Below are 26,476 nucleotides of genomic sequence, written 5' to 3'. Positions count from 1 at the left end.
ACCGCCTCCTCCCCAACGCACGGAACTGGTTTCATCCTACCAACAGCCAGCTGAACAGGCACAACCAGCCTACCAACAACCGGCGTACCAACAACCTCCAGCCCAGCCTGCCCAGCCTGCGTACCAACCGCCGCCGGCTCAGCCTGCTTACCAACAGCCTGGACAGCCGGCCGCTCAGCCAGTAGCCACGCCTCCGGCGTACTCTGCGACGCTAACACCGCCATCAATGCCGGCGCGTCTGCTGGCAGCGTCAGTGGCGACCACGGCCACCACCCAGCTGCTGTATAACCCGCCTCCGCCTCCCGTGAGAACTGCGGCTGCGGTACCCCCTCCACCTGCTCGCAATGAGCCGGCTCAGGAACCTCCAGCAGCAGCAGCGCCTCCGCTGCAGTACGAACAACAGGTGCAATTGAACCAGCAGCCAGAGCAGCCCCAACAGCCAGGGCAATACCAACCCCAGGGACAGGTTCCGGTGCAATATCAACAGCCGGCACAGCCACCAGCTCAACCGGAACCTGCTCAGCCTGAGCAACAGTATGGCCAGCCGGAGCCAGTGCCTCAACAAGCTACTCCCAGTGGGGTCCAGGGAGGGGTCCCGACTCCGTTTGCCGCTGCGAACGCGGCGCCGCCTCGTGCTACGCCAGTGAAGCCCGCGAAGCCCTCGAAGCCGCCTAAACCTGGTGCCAAGCCGCTGTTGCTGGCGACTCCATCATCAGCATCACCAGCATCACCAGCCGCTCCAGTCACTGAAGATACCATGATTGCAGGGCTTCGCGCCAATCTCCGCAAGACTGGGATCAGCAATGATCTGGTATCCACTGTGGGCAGTCAGCCGTCCACTGTGAGCCAACCGTCTAGTGTGCGCAGCCAGGCGTCTGCTTTTGGCAGTCAAGCTTCCGCGCCGCCTGCTGCTGTGCCTACTCCCGCTGCTGTGCCTACTCCCGCTGCTGTACCCACTTCCGCGTCGTTGAAGCCGGTGAAACCACCGAAGCCCGCTCCCCCGGCCAAACCACTGAAACCCGGTCAGCTCTCTAACCAGTCTACCGGGGCATCGGGCACTGCGTTGGCTCCAACGACGCTGAGACGGCTGAATCCGCCGCCGCCGCCTCCGTCCAGAAGCTACCGCAAGTCTCCCACCCCTCCGGCAGTGCCGGCAGCGGCGACGGCGCTGGGCACCTCCACTGACGTTGATCTCGCCCTCGGCACCCAGTGGTACGCTCAGCAACAAAAGACTCCCCCGGCTAGTGTTGCCAGCCTCAACCACAGCTTTCTGTGGCTGCTGCTGGGCAACGACAACCTGCTTACGCTTGACGTGAGACTCCCCGAGTTGACGGTGGCCCACTACACTTTGAGATGGCCGTCGACCAACCCGGCGCAGGTGACCACGAGTGTCACCTATACGCCGTCGCCGCTTGCCATTACGCCGTCGAAGCCGGAACTCATAAACCTGAGCGAGCGCTTTGGCGACTACATCGCGCTGTGGGTGGAGAAGCGCCAGGGGACGGTCATTGGCCGGGGCGAGTGCTGGGACGTGGCCCACGACGCCCTCCGCTACGGGTGCGGCAACCACGCCATGATCACCCAGTACCGCATCCACGGCTACCCCATTCTCGATGTCGCCATCAACGAAGCGGGGCAGATGGTGTACATGGACCCGCGCGGCCAGCTCGATTCCGTGAGACGGGGCGACGTCGTCGAGATAACGAGGGCTAAGTTCCAAGGGTATACTGTCGACAACGAGCACACCGCCGTTGTGTGCTCTCAGGAGAACGGCGTGTTTACTATCGTCGACCAGAGCCAAGGGGTGCCGGTGACACAGCGCGTGCTCGACATCAAGACGATGCTGGGGGGCCGGTTGATCGTGTACCGGCCGATGCCCAAGGAGTGGCTCCCGGAATTGAATGCTCCGGCGGTGCCGGGGGCTGCTCCAATCGCGGTTTAGGGAAATCGTCCTCTACACCAATACACACATAGAAAACCTCTACCTCTTTCTGATCACGCCGACTACTGTTTGTTATGTTTATTGTCCGTTTTGTTTAATCCTGGATTTGGGCCCGAGTCATCGGGATAATGCTTGATTATCTCGTATACGCGGCGCATAAGAAAATACCCCCACTTTGCGACACAGCCACTCCCTCGCGGTGCGCTTGCCCATAACCGCCTGAAACGAGAAAACTGTGGCACGCCCGGAAAAACTGCATGGAGACCATTGGGGGGACTAAATCGAAAAGCCAAGCAATCTCAGCCAAGCACTACGAACCCGTGACCACAACATACGGGGCCACGAGATTACGAGGGTAATTGGTGGCTTGATCTGTCGACGAGGGCGGGGGGAGACAATAGGGGGGAACGAGGCTTCGCCATCACCGGTGGCGGCTGCTGAGGCTGAGGGGCTCTGCCAGTGTCTGCGTCGATGTCATCCAGCTGGGTCTTTGTTCTCAATTAAAGCAAGCACCTGCCGCTATCCTGCACACAGCTGGCGGGTGGCGATAATAAGCCAGTGGGCGCGATCGATGTCGTGACGGTGGGGGATGAGTCTAAGCGAAGAGAAAAGCCTCCTGGGTGAAAGGCTTTGGTGATGATAGGTGGTGGCATGGCAAGGGTGAAATGGCGTCAATCGCGTTTGATGATCGCCATTGTTCTACCCGTCCCCCTACGTCACTACTGCTACTGCGTCGTCTGCCCCCTATGACGTGGATTAGCGATAAAATATCGGGGAATGTGCGATGCTTGTGCGTGTTGACAATGTGCCGGTAAAAGCTTCCGGCCCCGTAATTATCGACACCCCAACCCCGGGAGAAAAACTCAATTGGGGGCCAATTCAAAAAAATCGGCTTCGTCTCGTATTCCTACGTAGATTCCCGAACGCAACCTACCCAGTCGTATTTACGTGGGGGGCGACCAGCCTTGACTAGGTCATACTGCGGCGTAGCTGTCACCCAAATGCTATTGGGAGTAGTAAATTGGTGGAGTCCACTTTGTAGATGGGCGGTGGTTTGGGGGTCTTGACCTGGAGATCGGGTCGAGTGACCCCGCCCGAAAAGGCTAGCCTCGCCATGACGTAAACTGACGACGCCTTGCCGCTAATATACGCCAGTATACGGGAGAGATAAGTAGCAACCGTCCAGTGGTTTGTCAGCGTGATTCACCCTGAAATTGTGATGATATGCTGGTGCTGGCAGCTCGAGGGATGTCGTGGTCAATGGACCGAGAGCATCAATGGCATTAGCTCAGCGCGAATGCAGCCATTGTCGGCGGGGGGCGATTTCACGCCGGCGCCAGCACCGTCTAGTCGCAGTAATGTTTGCTGCTCCTTCTGTACCGGTAACGTGGGCCCAGGCACCCCGCGGGCTCGCAACCAGGGAGCGGAGGAGACATGTCTCATGTATCGTGTTTTTTTAGAAATTGTGCTCACAGGCTCGTTTTTCGGTGTCAAATGGTAGGAACCAGATACTATATCGCCACCGGCAAATCGTTTTGTTTGGTGGCTACCACCATCGGCAGAGGTGCCTTACCAGTGCCAGATCATGGCGGCGGCTGCGATCGTGTCGATCTTTAGCCTCACTAATTAAACATTCTCTTGGCGTCATCGCGCATTACAAGAAAGAAAAAAAAAAAAACAGCTCAGCCCAGCTGCAGTCTGACATCGGCTAGAATCCGTCATCGTTGCCGGTGTGGGGGTATCAGCAGCCAGCAAACGGGATCCCGGGTACCCGGGCAACCCCCCTCTCCGAGAGAATTGATCACGAACCCACACCCGCCGTATAATCGCTCGGTTGGAACACCGCCCCCCTCGCGGTGACGGCGATGTCGTCCAGGGGCGAGCAGGTGGGGTGGTGCCCGTTGACGCTAGGGCCCGCGGTGCCGTACCTGCTCGTTTCAGCTGTCCTCCGCCCGTAAATGCCAGTACGGTAGTCTATTGAGGGGGTTGGGGGCAGGAGGCAGCAGTAGTGCAGTGCCGGTACCACCTCGTGAGTGGATGATCGCGAAATGCATGATAAGTGCATGGCGCTCGTAAATGACTTCGGAACAGCACGTTTAGGGGCACGCTCAATGCCGGTATGACACTGCCTGCCGTTGACGCCACCACCAGATCCCCTGGCGTTAATCTCTGGCATTTGTTTGTAATTACCCTAGTCCCTTTTTCCCCCATGCCTCTAAGCATTGGTCACCGCTCTCTCACCCCTACCTTTGTTGTCGGCTCGGTGCTTCGGTGCCCGCAATTTATTACCGGGGTGCTCGGAGATCCCGCATCCAGGGCTATGCTGTTAATGTCTGTCAGCGTGCACGCCCGCATTTTCCTGGGATACGCAAGCTCGCGGGAATCTTGTGAGAATAATCTTACTTGTCTACTTGTCTACTTGTCGACACTTTTGCCTGGGTGTTTGTTTTTTTCTTGTTGAAGAAGCGTTCCAGCGAAACCTGTGGTGTGTGTGTGCTTGCTGTTGGCCTTCCATACTAGAGAGCTCAGTTTATCAGTTGCGTTATATTATTCTCCAGCCGAGGTGGTGAGTGTCTCCCCCAATAATACATCATCACCTGACACCAGTTGCCCATAAAATCATATCGCTACCAGTGCTACCCTGATGCTGCCACTGCCCCAACGCCGCCTGAAGCGGCTCAAACTCGGCCAGCTGGCGCCGCCGCCGCCGCTGGAGCCGGGCCTGCCCCACTCGCCGGGGCCACCTGAGGCCGTTAGCAGCGCTAATGGCGCCGAGGGCGCCGAAGGAGCCACCACTGGCCCCGCCACCCACGACCCGGCCCTGTCCACCGATGAGCAGTCGCCGTCGCCGCCGGCACCGCTCCATGACCACACGTCCCCTGAAGGCGATGCCAGCAACAAGCCGTCGCCAGAGACTGCCAGCTCGTCCAATTCGCCGGCAGCGGCGCCAGCGCTAGCGCCGATAAAGACCGAGGCGACATCAGCCGGCTTTTCACGAACTAGCCCTCCGCCAGACCCCCCGAGAAAGAAGAACCTGCGCCGGAAACACCGCAACTCCCACTTAGGGTGTGGCACCTGCAAAAAGCGCCGGATCAAGTGTGACGAGAACTTGCCCTCGTGCCACAACTGCCTCAAGGGCAAGTTGCACTGCGCCTACCTCAGCATGGACGTCAACCAGCGCAACCAGCTCCGCATGGCCCAGTACAACCAGCTGCTAAGACAGGAAAAGCTCGACGCCGCCCACGCGGTGGCGGTGGCAGCGGTCAATGGCCTCCCCCCGCCGCGGCTGTCGCTGACCCTGCCGAAATTGGGGCTCCAAGTATACCCGACGCCGGCGCCCATGGCGCCCGGGGTTCCCTTCGCTGGCGCCGCCCAAGTAGGCCAGCCGATCATCGTGCTGACGCCCTACGGGCCTAGTATCGCCACCACCTCGATGGTGACGCCGTCGGGGGCGCCGGTGCCCATCGCCATGCTCCCGCCGCAGGCTGGTGGCCAGGCGGGTGGCCTCTACTACATGCCCGTGATGCAACAACTGCCACCGCCGCCGCCGCCACCGCCCCCTCATCAAGCTCCTCCCCCTCATCAAGCTCCTCCTCCTCCTCCTCCCCCTCCCCCTCAAGCGGGTGGGGCTGTGGTGTCGGCGGCAGCAGCACCCCCTGCTCCCCCCTCGTCGTCGGCGCTGGCGCTGATCCTCGCGGCGCCGGTGCCGCCCACGTTGCCGCCGTTGCGCCCGCCGCCAGCAGTGCTGGTGAAGACGGAGGAAATCAAGCTCCCGCCAATTCAGGTTAAAGATAATAAGGTGCGGGTGTCGAGTTTGCTTTTATAGATTCTTTATTTGATTTTCTCATTAATCAAAAATTGATGTGGTGGTTTTTATTAGGGTTTTGTCTCGCATCCATTTTTTAAATTATTTACTATACATGTATATTGGGTTTTAGACATCATAGAGTAGTCAATTCAGGTAGAGGCAGCGCCAGGGGTACCGGGAGCGGCTTCCTTTTTCTTCTTCTTCTTGTCGTCGACCTGCTCGACCTTGACGTCGCTTAAGCCCTTCTCTTCCAAAAGCTTCTCGATGTACTCTTTCGCTTCATCCAGCACGTCACCTTGGACTAAGATCTCCTCTTTCTTATCAGCAGTCTTACCCAACGATGCGCCCGTAGCAAACTTGGAGGCGAACGTCTTGGCGAGCTTCTTCATGTCGATCTCAAACACCTCGAGCCCCGTGATCGAGATGATGTGCTTGCGCTTGTTACGCTCGATGCGCTTGATGGTGACCTTAGAGTTGAGCTTCTTCTGCATCTCTCTTTCGGCCTTAGCCTCTTCTTTCTTATTCTGTTTGAGCAACTCGTCGGCGATCTTCTGCTGCTTTTCGAGGGAGAGAGTGCTCATCCCTTCGGTGACGGTGTCCCCCTGGAGCTCGGCGTAGAGGTCGGGGTTGTTCAGCTGAAGCCACTCGCTGCACCGCTTCTTCTTGGAGCCAAACTCACAGTACTCAGGCGGGAACAGACATACGCCACAGTAGACGACGGTACGCGGTTGGATGTCGGTCATGGTGGCGTGAGGACGAGTGCGGCTGGCAATACTTATGGTGGAGATGATGGAGCAACACGAAACAAACAGAAAAAATTATGGAAATGATCCAATTGAATGACAACATCTGTCTCGACTTAGTTTTGTATTTAAATTTCACATTGTAATCTAAGCCAAACGGATGGATTGAGTAGGCAGTGAAAGATGCGAGAGTTTCGAGAGTGAAGCACGACATGTCTACTCTAGAATATAGAACATAGAATTACTAGAGTATTTTTATTGGAGAAGTGTTCAAGTCAAATTGAAATCGATTGTCGATCTTAAGCTTTTACTTACAGATGATCCAGTAGTGCTACCTATGATCATCAAGATTTACGATCATCAATGCATTGCTTCTATAGAATTGTAGTAGGTACAATTTGCATAATCATCGAATTAATTCGATAACTATAGGCATCAATCCTGGGGTATCGTAACTGCACTCTCTACATTGGCATGGAGATTGATATTTAACTTCCGCGAGCCAAGGAAAACCCTCTATTGACATACTAAACCCACATACACGATCACTTGAGATTAAGTCATACCCTAATCGAATTTTTGGTCACTTTTGCCGTCGTAGTCGTAATTGTCACCGGGTGTCGGCACTGGGCTCCGCGCCGGTGTCGGTGCGGTCCGCAGCTACCGGTTGGCCCTACGACCACGGAAGTGCTCCCGGAACGGTCGGACCCGAGCCGATACCACTACCCTATAATCATTGAACCTACTCGACCATATCAGTCAAAGTACAGCCTCGTGGCTGAGCCCCCACCACGCATTCTCGCACGGTGTTACTAGCCCGTACCGAATTGTTGCGGCACGGTTATCAGCGACGCTGCGCCGAGATCAGCATGTCTGACACTCTAACCCCGGCCACCGAGAACAGTGGCACCACACCAGATTGACTTTGTAGGTGGCCGTAGAATCATTATATTCCGAGTATAGTCACTTATTCCAGTTTACGAATCCATCAATTCCGGTGTAGTTTACGCCATCTGTAGCGTTACTCCGCTGGGAGTGATCTGGGTTTGTGCCTGCCAGTTGCGATTTTTCGCAAGCCAGCCACCGAGTGGATCCCAACACACACCCTCGACCATCCCGACACACCCACGGCGCCTGAGCAAGATGAGCTCGTTTGAGAAGATCGTCAAGGGGGCGACCAAGGTCAAGGTGGCGGCGCCGAAGCCCAAGTACATCGAGCCCATCCTCCAGGCCACCCAGTACGCCAACACCCACGAAGGCGACGGCTTCAACACTATCATGCGCACGTTGGCCGGCCGCCTCCAGGACCTGGCGTGGTCGGTCGTCTACAAGCTGTTGATCGTCATCCACATCATGATCCGGGAGGGCGACAAGGACGTCACCCTCGACTACCTCCGCCGCCCGCGCAATAACATGTTGAACCTCAGTGGCGCCCCCGCGGTGATGCTGGGCCTGGGCAACAGTCCCGACGTCCGTCACTTAGTCCGCTACCTGAAGTACCTTCAGACTCGAGTCAAGGAGTTCGATCTGACCGATGTTGACTACGTTCGGGACGAGCGCACGAACAACACCACTTTGGGCCAAGGAGGGCGGTTGCGCCACTTGCCAATCGAAAAGGGGCTTTTGCGGGAGAGTGAGCTGGTCCAGCGCCAGATCGATGCGTTGTTGAAGAACTCGTTCGTGGAAAACGAGGTGAACAACGACGTGGTGCTCATGGCGTTCCGGTTGCTTGTTAACGACTTGTTGGCGTTGTTTCAGGAACTTAACGAAGGGGTGATCAACTTGCTCGAACACTACTTCGAGATGCTGAAGCCCGACGCCGAGAGAGCGTTGAAAATCTACACTAAGTTCGTCGACCAGACGAAATACGTCATCGACTACTTGCGGGTGGCCAAGCACTTGGAGTACGCCACTAAGCTCCACGTGCCCACCATCAAGCACGCTCCCACGGCGTTGACCTCGCTGCTTGAGGAGTACTTGGACGACCCCAACTTCGAGATCAACCGTCGCCAGTACTTGGAGGAGAAAGCCCGCAAGGATAGCGGCAAGGACAGCGGCAAGCCTCACCCGAAGATCGCCCAGAAGTTCCAGTCGAAGCTTGAACGCAATAATAGCAGCCACAACCGCCATACCTCGCTCAACGTGCAACAATACAACCCATGGGGAGACGCCGTGGACCGGCAGGTTTCCGGCCAAGCCCCCGCCGCCATTGCCAACAACCCTTACGCCCTGCAATTCGACAACATCGACATTTTTGGTCAGGCTGACCAGCAACAAGCTCAGCAACAAGCGCAATTGCAGGCCCAACAGCAGGCTCAGTTACAAGCACAACAACAGCAGGCGCAATTGCAGGCTCAGCAAACCGCACAGATGCAAGCTCAAGCTCAACAGCAGGCACAATTGCAAGCGCAACAGACTGCTCAGTTGCAGGCTCAACAGCAAGCCCAGCAACAAGCTCAGTTACAAGCTCAGCAGACTGCACAAATGCAAGCCCAAGCTCAGTTACAGGCTCAGCAACAGGCTCAATTACAGGCTCAACAGACCGCTCAATTACAGGCTCAGCAGACAGCGCAATTGCAAGCTCAACAACAGGCACTTGCTCAACAACAAGCGCAACAACAGGCTCAGCAGCAAGCCCAATTGCAAGCTCAGCACACAGCACAGCTTCAAGCACAACACACAGCTCAATTGCAAGCGCAGGCAACGCTGGGTGGGTTCAACTTCCAACCGCAAACGACCACCGCGACTGGGTTCAACTTCACTCTGCAGCCTACAGCGACGTTCACTTCGCAACCGGCACCGCAGCCGCTTCAGAGTCAGACCACCAACCCTTTCCTCAATGGGACCTACACTGGCGCCGGCGCTACTCTGAGTGCTCAAACGGCGCCGCTTGCCAGCCAGGCCACCGGCACCAATCCGTTCTTGCTGATGAACACTGGTGCCGAGCTGAATCCCTTTGCCACACTGCGGTTTAACCCTCAGCTGGGAACCACCGCGTTGTCGTTCCCCTCCAGCAACGGCGGCGCCTTGCGGGCGCTGCTGACGGGCGGTAATCCGTTCCGGGTGCTGACAGCGACCCAGCGTCTTTTTGACCTGAAGACGGGCCAAGCGGTGCCCCAGCTTCGACCCCAGGCGACGGCGGGTGGACTTGAGCACCTCCCTACCGTACCGGTGTTCCCTGAGACACAAAGGGCGGCGCAGCAGCAAATGTACTTAGCGCTGGCCCACCAGCAGTTGCACCCGCTGCAATTTCAACAGCAATTGGCCCAGCAGCCGATCTATTCTAGCTACGACGGGCCCTCGCTTATTTAGCTAATGTATTCACAGTAATGATAGGATTTTTATGCTTAGAAATAAACTCAAATCAAGGCAATCAAAAGATAGAAGGTAGGATTATGGTAGAGAAGCTCTATTGACAGTTTGAGGTTGAATTTTTAGAAAAACTAATCATTTAGCACTGTGGGATTTATGAAGATCATTGACGCCACCGACAAAATTCGGTGACAAAATCCACTCCAAAAAACATTTCTGAATATCTAGAATTTGGTTAGTGAACGACCTTTTGCTAGGATAGAGGATGACACGACTTTATTTTTTTTAAAACGTGGTGGCAAGGGAATTGAGCTCATCATTAAAGCTTATAAAGGTTCTTAAAATCAATGGTTTAGACCTACTATCATTTTACGTCAAAACTTATTGCTTTGGGAGCGCCTATGGTGTCTGCCCATCGATTTTGCTCGAGTGCAAATTTTATTGAGTTGACAATGCATTGTACTAGCTTCGGTTCGAATCACAAGCTTCAAAGTCATCTAAAACGATCACTCGCTGCCATGGTTTGCTATTCACTCCTAATTTTTCAAGCTTTCAAAGCTCACATGGGCTTTTACCTCCTCATCCAACGAGAATTACTAGTACTCATGATCGTTACTGAAATGTCAATGATTTAGTTCAAAGGAAATCATTAAATGACTCGATCCAAACACCATCCAATTGCTCAAGTTGTGACTGATGATGGCTTTTTCACCCAAGCCCACTATGCATCATCCCACTTACCAGTTTATCTCGCCGTGCAGTTCGTTGCTGATCGCTGTAGCAATTACGGTGTACCTCGGCACCGAGGATTGAAACCCGAAAGCTGACTCATTTTCAACTCCATTCCAATAACACAAAGACTCTTCGAATATATTCAAAGCCACGCTTATAACAGATTAAGTTCAATTAAATGCTATTTACCTCTCGGCACACGCCTACATTCAAGCATCATTATTAAGGGAACCGTAAGCATAGGACCCACACTGGTAAAATCCCCCAGACCTCAGTCCTCTTGTTCGGTATCCCATGTCCCATTATTAGTAAAATGACCACTGCTTGTGTTCACATATCAATCATATTAATACAGCGTTGTCGCATCAATTCCGCCAAGGTCAAAAGTCGGCGAGCCATATCTGCTTGTCGTAGTCTTCAGTGACGGCTTCGTCTTCACCGTACTCTTGCTGCCACCGAGTGAAACCGCCTTTAAGCACGAAAACACGCAACACTTTGAGACGGTCGTCGGAGCTAGCGGCATTAGCCCGCAAAAACTTCAACGTACACAGCGGCCCCCGCACCTGGCTGAGGGCACAGTGGAAGACGACGTCAGTAACGCCTCTGTCCAAGAGCTCCTGCTGGAGCTCGGGCAACCGGGCCTCGAACTCAGCCGCCGGGTAGTGCAAGCAGCCGCGTATGTGGCCGCCGACATAGTCCAGATCCCGCACGTCGACAACGGCAAAGGAGCCGTTGGGCAGCCCCTGGTCAAACCACAGTCTTAGGGTGGGGGCACTGATGTACTTGATGTCGGCAAGGTTGTAGGACATGTTGTTGCCACCACGGGTTAAAGTACGACGTTGCTCGCAAGTAGCCCGGTGGGTGCTCGTCCTGCACACAGTCAGTGAGGTGGCGCTACCATGACTAACCTGCCACCGATTACCGTTTAACTTTATCACGCCGCCGCTTCCGGGTCTAGAACATTGGGTGTAATAGCGGTGATTGATGCCCGCAACTAAGGTGACAACAGGCGCCGTTCTGAGGTTAACCCCACCGTGTGTCAGCGCCAACCGCCGCTCGCCCCTAAACATGCTGCCGCCGCCCCTGGCGTCATCGGCGCCCGCCGTCGTCAGGTGTCGTCGCGCTGCTAATGGCAAGTAGCGGCGGGCGCCGAGGAGGTGCGCCATCGTCGACGTTTGGGTGGGAAATGCCGCCGGCGACTGCCCCCACTGTAGCCTAAACCGGGCAAACAGGGCTATGGTGGAACTGGTGGTGGCTGACCTGGTCATGAGCGTGGGCGTAGATAACATCGGGTGACGGTTGTTCGAGTAGCACAAGGGCTGTTCTCGGTTTGCCCGGGGCTATCGGAGGGGCACGATCGTCAATTATCGCGATAATGCGGGCTCGCGTCATCGACTAGATTTCCCACACTTTTCAATGAAGTTATATGCAGGATAATTCTTGGCTTCGAGGAAAGCTAATATTGATATACTCCCCAAGGCTAATGATGAGTACTACACTTTATAAATCTTTGCTGCTAGATTACAAATGTTTCAAATGATTTTCGAAGAGGTTTACAGAGAGTTTCCAAGTCTATTCGTGGTCATTAGTTAAGTAGAGTCTACTTGCCGTACACCGTCTCAAACAGCTGTTCAAAGTCGGCGATGATGTCGTCGATGAACTCGGTACCCACCGACACTCTGATCATACCCTTGTCGACCCCCAGCGCCGCCTTTTCCTCGTCGGTCAACTGCTGGTGAGTGGTGTACCAGGGAGCGATAACCAACGTCTTCAGGTCACCGACGTTGGCCAAGTTCAGCGCTACCTTCAAGTTGTCAACAAACTTGGCGGCAGCTTCTTGGAAGGGGTCTTCGGTGGGGGTGTCCAAGTCCTTCACCGAGAAGGTGAGGGCACCACCGTAGTTGTCCTTATTGTTGAGGTACTTCTGGGCGAGCTGGTGGGTGGGGTGCGACGGCAACCCGAGGTAGTTGACGCTCTTGACGCGGGGGTGCTTTTCCAAGTACTGGGCGAGCTTGAGCCCGTTGTACGACTGGCGGTCAACGCGCAACGACAACGTCTCCAACCCTTGCAACAACAAGAAGGCGCCGAAGGGGTTGAGGGCGGGACCAAGATCACGCAACAACTCGATACGGACGTGGCCGATGAAGGCGGCGGCACCCAACGCTTCCGAGAGCACGAGCCCGTGGTAGCCTTCCGACGGCTGCGAAAATTGAGGGAACTTCTCGGGGTACTTGGTCCAGTCAAACTTACCCGAGTCGACAATGACCCCGGCGATGGTGGTACCGTGGCCGCCAATCCACTTGGTGGCGGAGTGGACGACGATGTCGGCGCCGTGCTTGATGGGGTTAACCAAGTAACCACCAGCACCGAAGGTGTTGTCGACAACCACGGGCACCCCCTTGTCGTGGGCGACCTTAACGATGGCCTCAAAGTCAGGGACGTTGTACTTAGGGTTGCCGATGGTCTCGAGGTACACCGCCTTGGTCTTGTCGTCGATGGCGGCGGCGATCTCGTCGACGTTGTCGCTGTTGACGAACTTGGTGGTGATCCCCAACCGCTTGAACGCCACCTTGAACTGGTTGTAGGTACCGCCGTAGAGGTACAGCGACGACACGATGTTGTCGCCAGCGTGGGCCAACCCGGCGATCGCCAAGAACTGGGCCAGCTGGCCCGACGACGTGGCGAGGGCGCCGACCCCGCCTTCCAACGCGGCGATTCTCTGCTCAAACACGTCGTTGGTGGGGTTCATGATTCTCAGGTAGATCATCCCGGGGACCTCGAGGCCAAACAACTGGGCGCCGTGCTTCGAGTCGTCGAACACGTACGAGGTAGTGGCGTAGATGGGGGGTGCCCGGGCGCCGTGGGGCTTCTCCACGGGCTGGCCGGCGTGCAATTGGAGGGTGTCAAAGTGAGACGGAGCCATTTTTACGGTGAAAAAATACGCGGCGGGTCAGCGGCTTTATATGATGGGCCCAGACAATAATTCTATTCCGGACCGGGGGTATGAGTTGATGTCACGTGGTCTGAGGGAGCGCTCAAAACCCGGGGCAAACGCCTCCGCTAGCGCTAAAGCGTGTGTGGGGTGCGCGCGCGCGCGCCTTTACCGGGGATACGCCCTTTGTTGGAAAATGGTTACGCCGCGGCTGCCTCACTACCGGGGGTAGCGACCACCGGTTACCTCCTGCACAGTTTGCACCAACACTTCGCTCGCTTGGTCGGTGTTAGCCACTGTGGCTCGCCAATATCTCGCCATACCTCTGGAGGATATCGCCATCAACCGCGACGCGGGCGATGAGGGCGCGGAGCTTGACCACGTCCGCCGCCGCCAGTGCCCCCATCTCCACCACGATCCAGGCGCAGAAGAAGAAGAAGAACTGGATCTGGTCCAGCAAGTGGGCAAAGTAGTCGTCGGACACCGTGTTCACCATCAGAAGCGCCTGCTGGGCGTGGGTGAGCACCTCCTGGCGCCGCTCGCCCGCGAGCCGGGACAACATGTACCCAAGCTTGTCCACGGCAAAGAGCTCCAGCGTCACGTCGTAGTTCTCGGCCTTGAGCTTCATCACGACGTGGCAGAAGTGGAACGTCGGCTGGACGAACTCGAGCTGCTGGAGCAGGAAGAGGTGCGACCACAGCCCGTGCCACTCGTTGACCTTGTGTGACGGGTAGTCCTGGCCCTCGGGGCCCTGGAGGTAGTGGTAGGCAATGGCGAGAATCTCGATCTCCGAGATCATCCGCCCGTCAAAGTTATTGACTCCAGGAAGGCTCAAGGTGTCGCGACAGCGAGGGATAAGCCGCCGGAAATCAACCATTCCGGGGCGCCCGCTGAGGATACAACTGGCCAAGTGGATGAGGCAGAGGTGGTTGTACACTCGAAGATGAGTGATACCTTCGTTTTCCACGTCAAACGCCTGAGAGAACGGCAGTCTCCCCGCTTGAGGTTGGTCGCCAAACGAGTGGAGCGCCATCAGCGCCGCCAGCATAAGACCAGCGAGACCAATGCCACTAAGGTACCACGGGTCCAACGTATTGTGGACATCGTCGCCGACGCCAAGGCGGCTAAGTGTAGTAGAGAGTGATACCGAGTAAATCAGTAAAAGCGTGAGCGCTTGTAATGTTCCAAGGGTACTGGCTCGCCACAGCGGCTGAGACAACGCGTTCCGGAGCTCCTCCACAAGCCGCTCGCCGACTTTCTGGTAGGTGTCGTGGTTCGTTTCATTGACCAAGTAGCGCATGGGGAGCACTAAGCACGTATACAACAATAGCGTCAGGCCCAGCTTAAGCGCCGAAAGCATCGCCCCGGCGCCGTCATTGCCATCGGCGCCAGGCACCGTCTCTAACGATACCCACCGAGGGTAGTTATTCCGACTGAACACGCCAATTAACTTTAACGCCTCGGCATCGTCAATTTCGGGGAGGTCATCAAAAACCTGAGACACTTCGATCCCCGATACCATCCTCAGTATGGGGCCCAAATCGTGCGCTGACAGCGCTACCAGGTACGGCGATAGCACAAACGGTTTCAGCGGACTGGTAAGGTCGATACCGTCATTCGCTGACGGCAGCGACGGTGGCGCCATCGTTTCGTCGGGGATCCCGGGCTGCAAAATCGCCAATATCTTATCCACCAGCAGTTGTAAGCCCGCAAGCCGGTCCGCCGTCGCCTTCAGCTCAGGCGTAGTGCCAGCGACATATACGTCGCCAGTGATCTCGTGGGAGCACCGCCGTTTAAGCACCAGGCAGCGGAGACACCCTGCCAGGTTCGCCTCTCGCATGCATCGAGTCTTTAGCCGGCGACACAGGTCGCAGGCGACGAGCGCTCGCGTCACCTGGGCGATTCGTCGGGTTGACTTTGGCGACCGCTTATCTTCCACCATATCGTTTATACGCCGCGGGCAAACGGCGGTGTTATATACAAATGCGGGGTGTTATCGCGCCTGTCGCTCTCGCTATCTCGGGTGCGCGCGCGCAAGTGGTGCCCTCTGACGAAAGAGAGTTTTCTGGTGACATAATCGATAACGCATTTTGTAGAATGTAAACTATAGAAAGTGTCCTCATCAGAGCTTGGTGGAGGTGTCCGACACGTGGTTGTACACCGTCGTTTCGAAGCGGCGGTAATACTCAAGCGAGGGGCCGTCAAGGTAGGGGAGCAACTGCTGGCCCCAGAAGCCGGCAATCCCATTCTTATAGTCGATCCAGTAGTACAAGTTGCCGATACCCAGCCAGTACACTGCCCCCTGAGGCCGTCCCAGAGGCAATTGGACACCATTGACCCCGTGGCCAGTGAGCGAGAAACCGTCGAGCGGAGCGTCAGCAGGTAAGTCCCAGCCGGCGTCGTTCATCATCGTCAGTACACCCAAACCGATAGGTAAGTGGTTTTGCATGGCGTACCTCATCGTCGACTTCTTGATGATACGCGTGCCTTCAGCCGTCTGCCCGTCGTTTAAGTAGATTCTCATAAACTTCAAGTAGTCGCCGACGGTCAGCCAGCACCCCTGGCCGCCCATGTCCTGTTCAGGCACCTTCAACGGGTACTTCTTGAGCCATTTGACGTCGCCGTTGCCGCCACGCATGTGGAGCTTGAGCGTAGTGTAAGGTTCAGTGAAGTAGAACGTGGTGTGGTCCATATGCGCCGGCGCAAAGATCTCCTTCTGCAAGAACTGGCCCAACTTCATCCCCAGCACCTCCTCGATGATCACGCCTAACCAGTCGATATTGTGGCCGTAGGCCCACTCAGTGCCTGGTTCAAACGTCAAGGGGATCTTTTCTTGACAGAAGTAGGCTCTGGTGGCCTGGAGACCGTTAACTTCAGGCCTCACTTTGGTGAGGGCCATGTACACTGGGTGCAAAAACGAGTACGAGAACCCTGCGGTGTGGGTGATCAAGTGGCGGATGGTCACCGGATTGTTGGGCTTCTTCGGGGGTAGCTTGATTTCGCCGGTTTCCAAGTCCACCAGCTCCTCGTCGAGGATGCCAATGTCGCCGATCAACGGCAAGTACGTCAGGGCGGGGATATCGAAATTGAGGAGCTTGCGGTCGTAGAGGATCAATGCCCCCATTACCGTCATCGCCTTGGTACACGAGAACAAGTATAAGCGGTCGTCACGGCCGACTTTGGCCTCGGGGTGCCCCACTTCCTTGATCCCCAGCGCCTCGAGGAAGAGCGTCTTTTTGGCATCGGTGACACCAGCAATTACCCCGGGCATCGTGTTGGGGTTGCTGGTGGCTTCGTTGAGCACTGTCTTAAGCTCGGAAACCAAGCCCTGTTTGTCGACAATCATGGGTGTGTGTGTGTGTTCGTACGTGGTTCTACAAATCGCCGGAGGCTCGGCAAGCGGCTAACCGTCAAGTGCGGGGGACTCGTACTGCACTTAGTTTTCGGTGGGGCAGGGAGTACAGTGCGATTACGACGAACACATGCCCCAGGAGATACCGGCCACCACCCCCACAATCTAAATACAAAATAACTTCTAGGAAAACTATGGCAGTTTCTTCTTCATTTCTATTGTAATTAACTCTCTTGTATACTACATTCTTTTATGGAATTAGTGGCAATCTCCGCTTTTGAAAATCATATGAATGTCTGGCTTTACACGTGTCAGCGATGGTAGGTGGGGTACCACGAAACTGTAGCCCGACCTAAATCTTGGCCTTCAGTTTCACTGCCTCGTATACCGACTTCTCAAAGTCAATGTAATTGAGAATCAGATACAAGTCGCCGAACGGCATCAACTGCTCGGCCCAAAACCCGCCGACCCCATTGGTGAAATCGATCCAGTAGTAGAGATTGGCAAACCCCAGCCAGTATATCAGGCCCTTAGGTCTGCCGGTGGCGTAATTGGTAGTATTGTAGGCATTTCCAGTTAATGTAAACCCATCAGCAATGAGCCCCTTAGGAAGGTTGACTCCTTCAATATTGGAGAAATCAACTCTGATCCCCGGGGGAAGATGGTTGTGGATCGCGTATTCCACTGTAGCCCGTGATAAGATGTTGGCTCCAGTATCGGGACTGGTACCATAGTTAAGCCAAATGCGAATAAACTTTAAGTAGTCTTCCACAGTGGAAAAGCCTCCCTGACCACCCATATCTTGAGGCGGGTCGCGAGGAGCCTGGTACGCGTTCATCATCGTCACTTTCTTGGTGCCGGGAGCCCGTTTGTGAATCTTTATGAGGCGAGACGTGTCGTGTAGGTGGAAGGTGGTATCGACCATGCCCGCTTTCAGATAGACATTATCATGAAGGAACTCTCCGAGTCGCTGACCCAGCACTTCTTCAATCACAAGCCCCAACCAGTCAATGTTGTACCCGTACATCCATTGCGTGCCTGGTTCGAATAAGAGGGGGATATTGCTGGTTGTAAAGAACGCCCGGGTGGGATTGACGGTGGAGTCACCAAGAAACTTCCCCTGAGCGAGTCGGAAGTAGTCTTTACTGAGAAACGCGTACGAGAACCCCGCAGTGTGGAGCATAAGTTGGCGCACCGTCACTTTGTTCACTGGCCTCTCGGGAGGGTAGATGAAACTACCGTCATCCTTGTTCACTTGGCCTCGGTCGATTTTGCCTATCTCATCAATCATCGGCAAGTAATTGTTCACGGGGACGTCCAAGCGGAGCTGGCCTCTTTCGTACAAGATCAACGCCGCCATCGCCGTCATGCTCTTGGTACATGAGTAAAGACAGAACTGGTCGTCGTCTCTCACCACCGACGACGGGTCGTTCATGTCTCGAAGGCCGTGGCCGTGGATAAACTCGGTTTTATCGGTGGTGGTGACCCCTGCCACCACCGCGTTGATCAACGGCAGTTTTCCCGACGTGATGCGCTCGACGAGTTTCTTGGTGTGCCGGGAAAGCTTCTTGGATGCTCGAGGTTCCATCGCTGCGGTTAGTGGCGCATCTGGCGCCGTTCACATTAATCGGGACTCTGGCGATATCACATGCCCCGACACCCGTTGCTGCGAACAACTCCGCGCGGGGTCGCACAGTTCAATGACGCTGTCAAAAGAGTCCTAAGCTAAGGAAATGGGGAACACAGAATCGTAAATCATGCGAAAGAACTATTAAAACTAGGATATGGAGTCCCAGATTTACTCGTATCTGTCAAGCTTTTGTGGGTTGCACTCATGATGATTTCGGAAGTAGTAGTAGGGTTGAGATGACGAATGATAGTAATGTAGTGTCTACAAGTTGGTCGTCATGACTGGGTGGGGTGATCCTCCCAGTCTCTGGTGTGGTCGACTGCTACAAGCCTGAAATTCATGTAATGACCACCTTTATTATCTTCTCACTATACAAACTATAGCCAGAACATCCTCTAACTGGTAGTCATTCTCATGGCTGTCATCATCCGCTTTGGTGGATGGTGAGAGCGTTCTCGAACACATTTCGATTGCTTGAGTAGTCTTTCTAATCTCGAACGTGCGTGGACGTGGCTCTTTATAACGGATAATGCCTGTCCTGTAAGATGTCAGAAGCTGAGTTTGAGGCAAGCATTATATGCTGAATCGAAGATATTTGCTAAACTGTTTTGTAAGTGAAATTTGCCTACGGTATCCATTTGACTCCAGAAAAAAGCTTGAAATCAAAACCCTTCCATTGGTATAGAAACAATCGTGGCGAAATCAGTGGATTAAATTTATTGCTTGGCCTGTCATAGACTTGTCAAATAAGTCCTGTATATACTTTTCCGGGCTCGTTGTCAAATCCTGCATACACTTTTACGCTGCACTCGTCAAAATTATTTCAAATAAAAATTTCGAGTTCAGCAATACTTTGAGTTCATGACGTAATCTTTTCCATCTAGCAGACAGAAGAATCGTTCTGTAAGGCTTATAGTTTTGATAAGAAAGGTATAACTGCTCGTCTAAGTAGGATTTTTGTATTCAGGTGCAGCGCGAGAGATGGACAAGACAAGTGAATTGCCTGCACACAGTAGTTCCGACTGCATGACATATGTGAACTTCTGAGCGAATGTGTTCACAGCTTATACTACACTCAAGAGAAGAATAAACAACACCACCGTGATGTACACGACTGAAATAGTATTAATGAAGGTTAATGGGATTTATCTGAATTTTTCATAATTTTTCTCCGAAAAACTAAAAAATGTGTTATAAAATCGGAAAAAATCGCTAAAATCAAACCGATAGCTCCATTAAATTCTTTGGCACTGGAAGTATATTTGAGGTGACTTTGGGTGAGTTGACGTCAAAACTGGTGGGTCTGAAGGAGGTTTTGTACAAAAAAAAAAACTTTTTTTTTTCTTGCAAATTTTTTCCTGCACTCCTCTGGGTTTGAAACGTGGCCTATTACATCTAGTGAGCATTGAAATTACCTTGTGATGTTCGTATCAATGATGAGAGAGGTATAACACCTAGTCTAGATCAATACCTATATGCAGGTGCAGGTGCGAAGATGCAAGACTTGACAAGGTGAGTTAAAAGGCGCACTTACAGAGCTAATAATTCAAATTTCCCAGCATTGATATGGTCTCAAAGCACGTATATAATTGGTGGTGGGTTAAAGTTGGTGTTGACATCAATGCTGAGATAAATATCATGCTTTCAAGTTTTCAGTTCTGCACACAAGCATTGCATGTGCATATAGTCCACAAACTTTCAATCAGGTTTTTCATCACGTATATGACGCCCTAGAAAGAATTGAAATACACCATTATAGAGTATGCGGTGCTAATAGTATTTACAACAGCAAATGGGATTTTTCTGAATTTCCTCAAGAAAAACTTCAAAGTATGATATAAAATCAGAAAAACTTGGTACAGACTTCCTGTTTGCTTCATAAAATTCTTTAACACCAGAAGTATAGAAGATAAATATCTGGGCAAGTTAACGTGAGTTTTAAGCAGAACTAGCAGAGTAGGAGAAACATCTCGAAAACAAAGTCAACAAGAATGATCTTTTTGCTGTGCACTTATCGTTGGCATCTAAAGTTTTGCTGGTGTAAGTTTGCTTGAGTTAACGTTAATTTTAAAGTAGTTTCAAGAACAGCACGTACGAGCATTATCCTGCAGAATGGATTATTGTATGCAGTACACACGACAGTAATGGCGCTATCAGTTGCAAGTCGTGAGCGGGTCAAGAATATTACTACCAACATGATTTTGATACGCCTTACTATTGGCTGCAAGACTCTCATTGAGTTGAGTGGAATACCGGTATACGTGACATGCTTCCATGTGCGTCTTCAGTTTAAACCTGCATGTAGAGAAAACTTTTCATTCTGAACGTTTATCGTTAACGAGACAAGTTAAGTGAGGTCTGATATCTTTCCATGATTTACACAATCCAAACGTGTATGTAATGTTAACTAAAACATGTTTTTGAAGGAAAACATTCTTGAAAAAAAAAAAACTTTTTCTTTTGGTTTTTTTTTTTTCTTTTTGTTTTCATCTTCTAGTTTCTCTGTTTCGATTCCATGAACTTGTGACGAATCCAGTGCCTATTGGATGCTGCTTCCGATGGTTGCAGGAGTATATCACTCTGATGAAGCTTTTCATGGATGCACCTTCAATCGTATGCAAGACTCATTTACATGCAGGACTGCTTGAGATTGAGAATAGCTCGTCAAATCCTGCATAAAGTATGATACTGGGACATGCACAAGTGTATGTAACTTGCTATCGCCTTGTAAGTGGAGAGTGGTACAGTAGTACGAGGTACAACAAATGAACTTATTGCGTACCCTTTGATTTACCAGTGATTGGAAATAATTATCTTAACACTGAGCTAAATTTATTGAAGTTGCTTCTTTGGAGATGCGTTAGACCGTTTTAGCTTTAAACTTAAATGCAAGAGTGCTAATAGCTAAAAGTGTTAGTCCATCCGTAAGCAAAAAATGCGAAGTCACCATAAATAGGCGAAGGTTTCATTATTCACATCTATTGTAAGTATCTACGTACAGGTCTATTAGGAAGTACGGTTCAACTTTTTAGTGTATGCCTCCTTGGCAAGCTTCACCAACGAATCCAATTCTCCAGAGTTTTCGCACATCAGGTAGAACAACGAGTTGTGGTTGGTGATCAACACATACGGATTCTCGTACTCCACCACCTTCCCTTGATCCATCACTAAAATCTTATCGTAGTCAATAATGGTACGCAATCTGTGGGCAATAGTCAAGATCGTCAGCTGGCCAAACTCTTCTCTGATGGTATTTTGGATCATAGCGTCCAGCTGATAATCAATGGACGAGGTGGCTTCATCCAAAAGCATCACCTTAGGGTTTTTAAGCAACGACCGCGCAAGACACACGAGTTGACGTTCACCTTGCGATAAATTGGACCCGCCTTCAGCAATAGGGTTATCTAAGCGCAAAAACTTGTTCTGGTTCTCCTCAGGGGAAGGGGAAGCGCCACGCGACAGCAGGCCTACTAGCAATTGTTCTTCAGGAGCGATCAAGTTTACGCGTCTAAGAGCTTCAAACATCTGGTCGTCGGTGTACTGGTCAAATGGGTCCAAGTTGGAGCGGATCGTACCGGTGAAAAGCGTGGGATCTTGAGGAATGATAGTGATAGCTTTTCTCAAGTCTTTGAGCCCAATGGTCAGAATATCGACACCGTCAATGGCAATCAGCCCCAGCTCGGGGTCCAAGAACCGGAAAAACGCAGTAATGATGGTCGACTTCCCGGCACCGGTACGTCCGACAATGCCTACCTTGTTGAACGGTTCCACGGAGAACGAAACATTTTTGATCACCTGAGGCAAGTGGGGAGCGTATCGCAACGATACGTTGTTGACGTCGATTCTCCCCTGTTGCGGCCACAGCGCTGGTGGCTTCGTCTCCTCAATCTCGTAAGGAGGTTCCTGGTCCACATCCATGTATTCTTGCAATCTTTCGACGGAGTTCATGTTCATTTCCAAATTGGCATACATCCGCACGATCCACAACGCCAGGTCGGAGAAGGCAATGGCGTACAGCAACAGTAAACCGGCAAGACCGGCGTCCATTTTGCCCACGGACAACATGACGAAGATACCCAGGAAAAGCATCACAAGCGAACCCACGGCATCCACCCGGAACAGCAACCATCGGTTGTCGACCCAAAGGTAGAAAAATGGCTTATTGTTCTCGTCAATGGCCTCCAAGTTCTGCACCATGAAGCGAGGCTCCACCCCGTAAGCTCTGATCGTCAGTACCCCAACAAGCGTCTCTGAGAAGTGTTGGTGGATGGGCAGCTTGGTGATCAGCTCAAATCGCTTAAGTTCACGGGAAAGGGTGATGTAGAAGTAGCCAACAAGGTAGTAAATAACCAGGATGAGGATCGCGAAGATGAAGAATCCGGGAGTGATGACAATGATGAGGACAAAGATCAGGAGACATTGGACAACACAGTTGAAGACACCTTCGGCAAAGGGAGTGACTTCTTGGTCGACCAGCTCCATATCCTTAGAGAATCTGTTCATGATACGGCCAATGGGGGTCTTGTCGAAGAACCGCAAGTTGGCCCGAAGAATACGTTGAAGCACTTCTCTAAACATCCGGTTGGAGGCTTTGATCCCCGCAAAGAACGTCACAAACACACGCAACGACGCCATGAAGGCGTAAATGAACCCGAGCAACCCGTAGACGGTGATATAGTAAATAGTCGAGTGATTGTCCTTCCACAGTTGCGTAGTTCTCATGAAATCGGCTACCACCACCATGGCGTAACCGGCCATACCGAACTCACCGCGGGCAGCCCGTTCACTGTTCATCAGCCATACACGCAACCACCACAGCTGAGTCATAAACAACCCCTGAGCGAGAACGAAACACCCCAAAATCGAAAACCAGGTCCAGAAGCCACCAAGATATTTAGCGAAACCAAGGTAAACATCGACACCGACCACACCTTCAGCCTTGAACTCTTCTTCCACCAATTTACCATCTGCTTCAGCTTCCGCTTGGAGAGCGGTAGCTTCGGCTTCGGCTTCGGCGGCTTCAGTCACAGGCTGGTCTTGCAGAGCCAACTTCTTCAATTTGTTTTCGATAGCTTCGGCTTTAGCAGTCAAGTCGTCCTTAGTCATTTGTTTCAAGTCCACGTGGGAGGCGGTACGCAGTCCCAGTTGCAGCGAGATCACCAGCAGTTTCACCAATTCGTCGTCCCCCAAGTCGCCCAGAGTGAGCAAGTCGGAGGGGGTACCTTGAGCCTTGACTCTACCGTTGTCGAGGGCCACCACCCAGGCGGCTTCGGCAACCGTCAAAGCGACGTTATGGGAAACAAGAATACAGGTACGGTTAGCCATCAACGGACCGGTGATACAGTTTTCGTAAATCCACAACGCGGTGTGCGAGTCCACCGCCAGCAAACAATCGTCGAGCAAAAGAGTCTTCGAGTTCGAGTAAAGAGCGCGAGCCAAAGACACACGTTGCTTTTGACCACCCGAAAGAGTGATCCCCTTCTCCCCGATTTCAGTAGCATCACCGGCACTCAAAATTTCCAAGTCTCTCTTGAGACCACACGCTTCAATGACGTCGTTGTACCGTTTTTGGTTGAACGGAGCGGCGAAGATGATATTGTTCTTGATGGTATCGTTAAGCAACCACGGAAGTTGCGAGCAGTAAGCCACCGACTCGGTGAGCCCTGTGGCCGGGTCGATTTCACAAAGGTGGCGAGCTTTAGCTCCCGGGAGGAACACCTTCCCTTGAATCAAGTCCATTTCACCAAGCAACGCCAACAAAAGCGAGGTTTTACCCAGCCCGGTGGCCCCGATGACCACGTTCAATTGACCCACTTTGAAGCTCACATCCAAATCACGCAACTTGAAGTCGTTGTTGTGGTTGTTGACGTTCCACGAGAACAGCGCCTGTTCGAACCCAATCTCAGGAGAGTCCGGACCTCTCGATTGCAGCAATTGGTCGTATTTAGTCAGTTCCGGCTCGCGCAAGAAGTCGTCGACTCTGTCCAACGACACCTTCAGCTGGATGACAAATGCGGTCATGTCCAGCAACTGGTCCAAGGGGGTTCTCAAAAGAGTGAACAACGAGAGGGCGGTGAAGGCGACGGGGGCAGTCAAGGGGTTACCAGCAACCACGGTGTAGCAGTAGAACGACACCAACGTCACCAAGGTGGGGGTGACGAACCACACCAACGAACCAATACACCAGGCGATGGTACGCAACTTCAAGTAGTACAATTCGTTGCGACGGATGTCCATCACTTGGTCAGCAAACTTGTCTTCCCAGGCAAAGAACTTGATGATCCGAATCAGCTGGAACGTTTCGTTAAGCTTTTGGATCCGCTGGTCGGTCACTGACAACATCTTCTTTTGGAGGTTAGCCCCCCAAGTGGCCATCTTGTACAGCACGGGTAACAACAAGATGATCATCAACGAACCGACAAGAGCAGGCCAACCGATGAGGCCGTACAAGAGCCAGATACAAATGATGATCATGAAGATCAGCCCGACGAAGAAATGGAGGTAGCCACAGATTTCCAGTACTTTGAAGGCGTCGATGGCCATCAAGTTGATAATCGCCCCCAAGTCGGCCAGTTTCTCGCTGTCTTTCTTTTCCTTTTCCAACACTTGTTTAACGTCGTCGTTCTCATTGGGAGGAGCATCCTCAGTCTCCGCCAGCGCCACCCGTCTCCGCAACGCCTTTGCGTACACTTCACCGATGATGATCAGCTTCATCCGCAAACACACCCGGCGCCCGATGAACAACAGGCACCCCAGCGACGTCAGGTCAATAATCTTACAGATGGGCATCAACAACACGAACGTCCACGCCAATTGGCGGGAGTTTTGCTCAGGGTTGTCAACGTACTCCAAGATACGCTTAAGCAAGAGCGAGGGGATAAAGATGAGCACCCCTTCAAGCGCCGCCCACATCGCCTGGACAAGAAGCAAACCCTTGAAGTAGTAGACAAGCTTGGTGGGGAAACGCCATTTCTCAGGCAATTCGTTAAACTGTTTAAGCGTGGGTAACGCGTAGTCGTCGCCTCTAAGCGCCCAGATCTCCAGCTTTTGCAACGTGTGCTTAGTCAGGAGCCACACCATGGGGTCGATCCACGAGTACAGCATCAACAGGAAGAGCGACAGCACCGGTTCCGGCGACGGAGTGGTACCGTCGTCAGGCACATACACGAGAGAAGGCTTATCGCCGACCTTAGCACTGAAATTAAGACAGAAAAGTACAAACTGAGCCACGGCGGTGACTTGCCAGTACCACCGGGTGTAGTGGTTCATCTTGTGCAAGAACAGCGATCTCATCAACACCAATTGGAAGGGGAATAGGAGGAGGTAGGCCGTGGTCAGGTGCACCCAGAGACTGGGCAACCGGATGCGGACCCGGCGCATATTAATCACCCGCAATGAAACAATAAGGAAAAGATAACTCCACACCGCCAAGTTTACCTGGAGGGTGGTTTGGTCCACTTTGACGTGGCGGTTCCACAAAGCTAACGCGTTACAGGTGACGATGGTGGCAACAAGGAGGAACTCAAGCGCTACCCGCACGGTGTCGCCCACGCCTTTGAACACTAGTTTAGTGATCTCGTGGTCGACCTGGCCGAGCTGGTCCAAACTGTAGTGCTGGTGGCGCAACTTAGCGCCGGCACTCGCGGATGAATTGGTCACGGGTTCATTGGCTTCGGTCTGAGTATGAGTGGCAGCAAGCGAGTCGTCGCCGTCGAGGACGATGCGATGGCGCCGGGCCATTTGCACCAGCTTCACCACCAACACCGCCGCCAGCGCCGCTCCCACGGCGGCGGCGGGGTACACCGCTAGCCGGTGGCGCCAACATAGCAGAAGATCATCGTAGTCCCACACTGGACAGGACGCCATTCAGCAATGAGTAAATTAAAAAACTAGGTAAAAGGTATTAACCGTGGGGCGCGGAAAAAGCGATAGCGGCCTCCTTAAGTGCGGGTGCCAGACGCTCGGCGTGCCGGATGCGCTCGCCCACGATGACGTCGCCGCGATGCCTTAGCGAGGGCTCTAGAG

The 26,476-nt window shown here is 53.1% G+C and overlaps 10 protein-coding genes across 10 annotated transcripts in view; 3 read left to right on the top strand and 7 right to left on the bottom strand. All coding sequences in view use genetic code 12, as the record gives it.

Annotated features, from left to right (window-relative positions):
* MUC1 (Muc1p) overlaps nt 1-1,942 on the top strand; it is a gene marked incomplete at both ends in the record, with an annotated part of 2,595 nt that extends 653 nt beyond the window's left edge. Inside the window, one exon of the mRNA XM_034154175.1 lies at nt 1-1,942. This exon is cut by the window's left edge and continues 653 nt beyond it. Coding sequence (XP_034013570.1) covers nt 1-1,942 — 1,942 coding nt within the window.
* A 2,644-nt stretch (nt 1,943-4,586) lies between these two features.
* On the top strand, nt 4,587-5,768 carry ZCF21 (Zcf21p; the record flags this gene model as incomplete). Its single annotated transcript, XM_034154174.1, has 1 exon — nt 4,587-5,768. One exon carries the CDS (start codon nt 4,587-4,589, stop codon nt 5,766-5,768), a length of 1,182 nt encoding a protein of 393 aa, XP_034013569.1.
* Nucleotides 5,769-5,899: 131 nt separating this feature from the next.
* DIURU_001610 (uncharacterized protein) lies at nt 5,900-6,493 on the bottom strand (the record flags this gene model as incomplete). The annotated part of the gene is made up of 1 exon (XM_034154173.1): nt 5,900-6,493. One exon carries the CDS (start codon nt 6,491-6,493, stop codon nt 5,900-5,902), a length of 594 nt encoding a protein of 197 aa, XP_034013568.1.
* Nucleotides 6,494-7,636: 1,143 nt separating this feature from the next.
* On the top strand, nt 7,637-9,805 carry DIURU_001609 (uncharacterized protein; the record flags this gene model as incomplete). Its single annotated transcript, XM_034154171.1, has 1 exon — nt 7,637-9,805. One exon carries the CDS (start codon nt 7,637-7,639, stop codon nt 9,803-9,805), a length of 2,169 nt encoding a protein of 722 aa, XP_034013567.1.
* A 1,112-nt stretch (nt 9,806-10,917) lies between these two features.
* DIURU_001608 (phosphatase) lies at nt 10,918-11,346 on the bottom strand (the record flags this gene model as incomplete). The annotated part of the gene is made up of 1 exon (XM_034154170.1): nt 10,918-11,346. One exon carries the CDS (start codon nt 11,344-11,346, stop codon nt 10,918-10,920), a length of 429 nt encoding a protein of 142 aa, XP_034013566.1.
* Nucleotides 11,347-12,137: 791 nt separating this feature from the next.
* MET15 (bifunctional cysteine synthase/O-acetylhomoserine aminocarboxypropyltransferase) lies at nt 12,138-13,460 on the bottom strand (the record flags this gene model as incomplete). Its single annotated transcript, XM_034154169.1, has 1 exon — nt 12,138-13,460. The coding sequence occupies one exon, from the start codon at nt 13,458-13,460 to the stop codon at nt 12,138-12,140; it is 1,323 nt and encodes a 440-aa protein (XP_034013565.1).
* Nucleotides 13,461-13,758: 298 nt separating this feature from the next.
* On the bottom strand, nt 13,759-14,991 carry ZCF19 (Zcf19p; the record flags this gene model as incomplete). The annotated part of the gene is made up of 1 exon (XM_034154168.1): nt 13,759-14,991. The coding sequence occupies one exon, from the start codon at nt 14,989-14,991 to the stop codon at nt 13,759-13,761; it is 1,233 nt and encodes a 410-aa protein (XP_034013564.1).
* Nucleotides 14,992-15,591: 600 nt separating this feature from the next.
* On the bottom strand, nt 15,592-16,815 carry DIURU_001605 (serine hydrolase domain-containing protein; the record flags this gene model as incomplete). Its single annotated transcript, XM_034154167.1, has 1 exon — nt 15,592-16,815. One exon carries the CDS (start codon nt 16,813-16,815, stop codon nt 15,592-15,594), a length of 1,224 nt encoding a protein of 407 aa, XP_034013563.1.
* A 358-nt stretch (nt 16,816-17,173) lies between these two features.
* On the bottom strand, nt 17,174-18,409 carry DIURU_001604 (serine hydrolase domain-containing protein; the record flags this gene model as incomplete). Its single annotated transcript, XM_034154166.1, has 1 exon — nt 17,174-18,409. The coding sequence occupies one exon, from the start codon at nt 18,407-18,409 to the stop codon at nt 17,174-17,176; it is 1,236 nt and encodes a 411-aa protein (XP_034013562.1).
* A 3,048-nt stretch (nt 18,410-21,457) lies between these two features.
* Nucleotides 21,458-26,317, bottom strand: DIURU_001603 (uncharacterized protein; the record flags this gene model as incomplete). Its single annotated transcript, XM_034154165.1, has 1 exon — nt 21,458-26,317. The coding sequence occupies one exon, from the start codon at nt 26,315-26,317 to the stop codon at nt 21,458-21,460; it is 4,860 nt and encodes a 1,619-aa protein (XP_034013561.1).
* Nucleotides 26,318-26,476: the final 159 nt, after the last annotated feature.

The sequence above is a fragment of the Diutina rugosa genome (assembly GCF_008704595.1).
Source record: "Diutina rugosa strain CBS 613 chromosome Unknown scaffold4_size502443, whole genome shotgun sequence".
Taxonomy (NCBI): Eukaryota; Fungi; Ascomycota; class Pichiomycetes; order Serinales; family Debaryomycetaceae; genus Diutina; species Diutina rugosa.
Note: the sequence above shows the minus strand (reverse complement) of the source record. Positions and strands in the feature narration are given on the sequence as shown.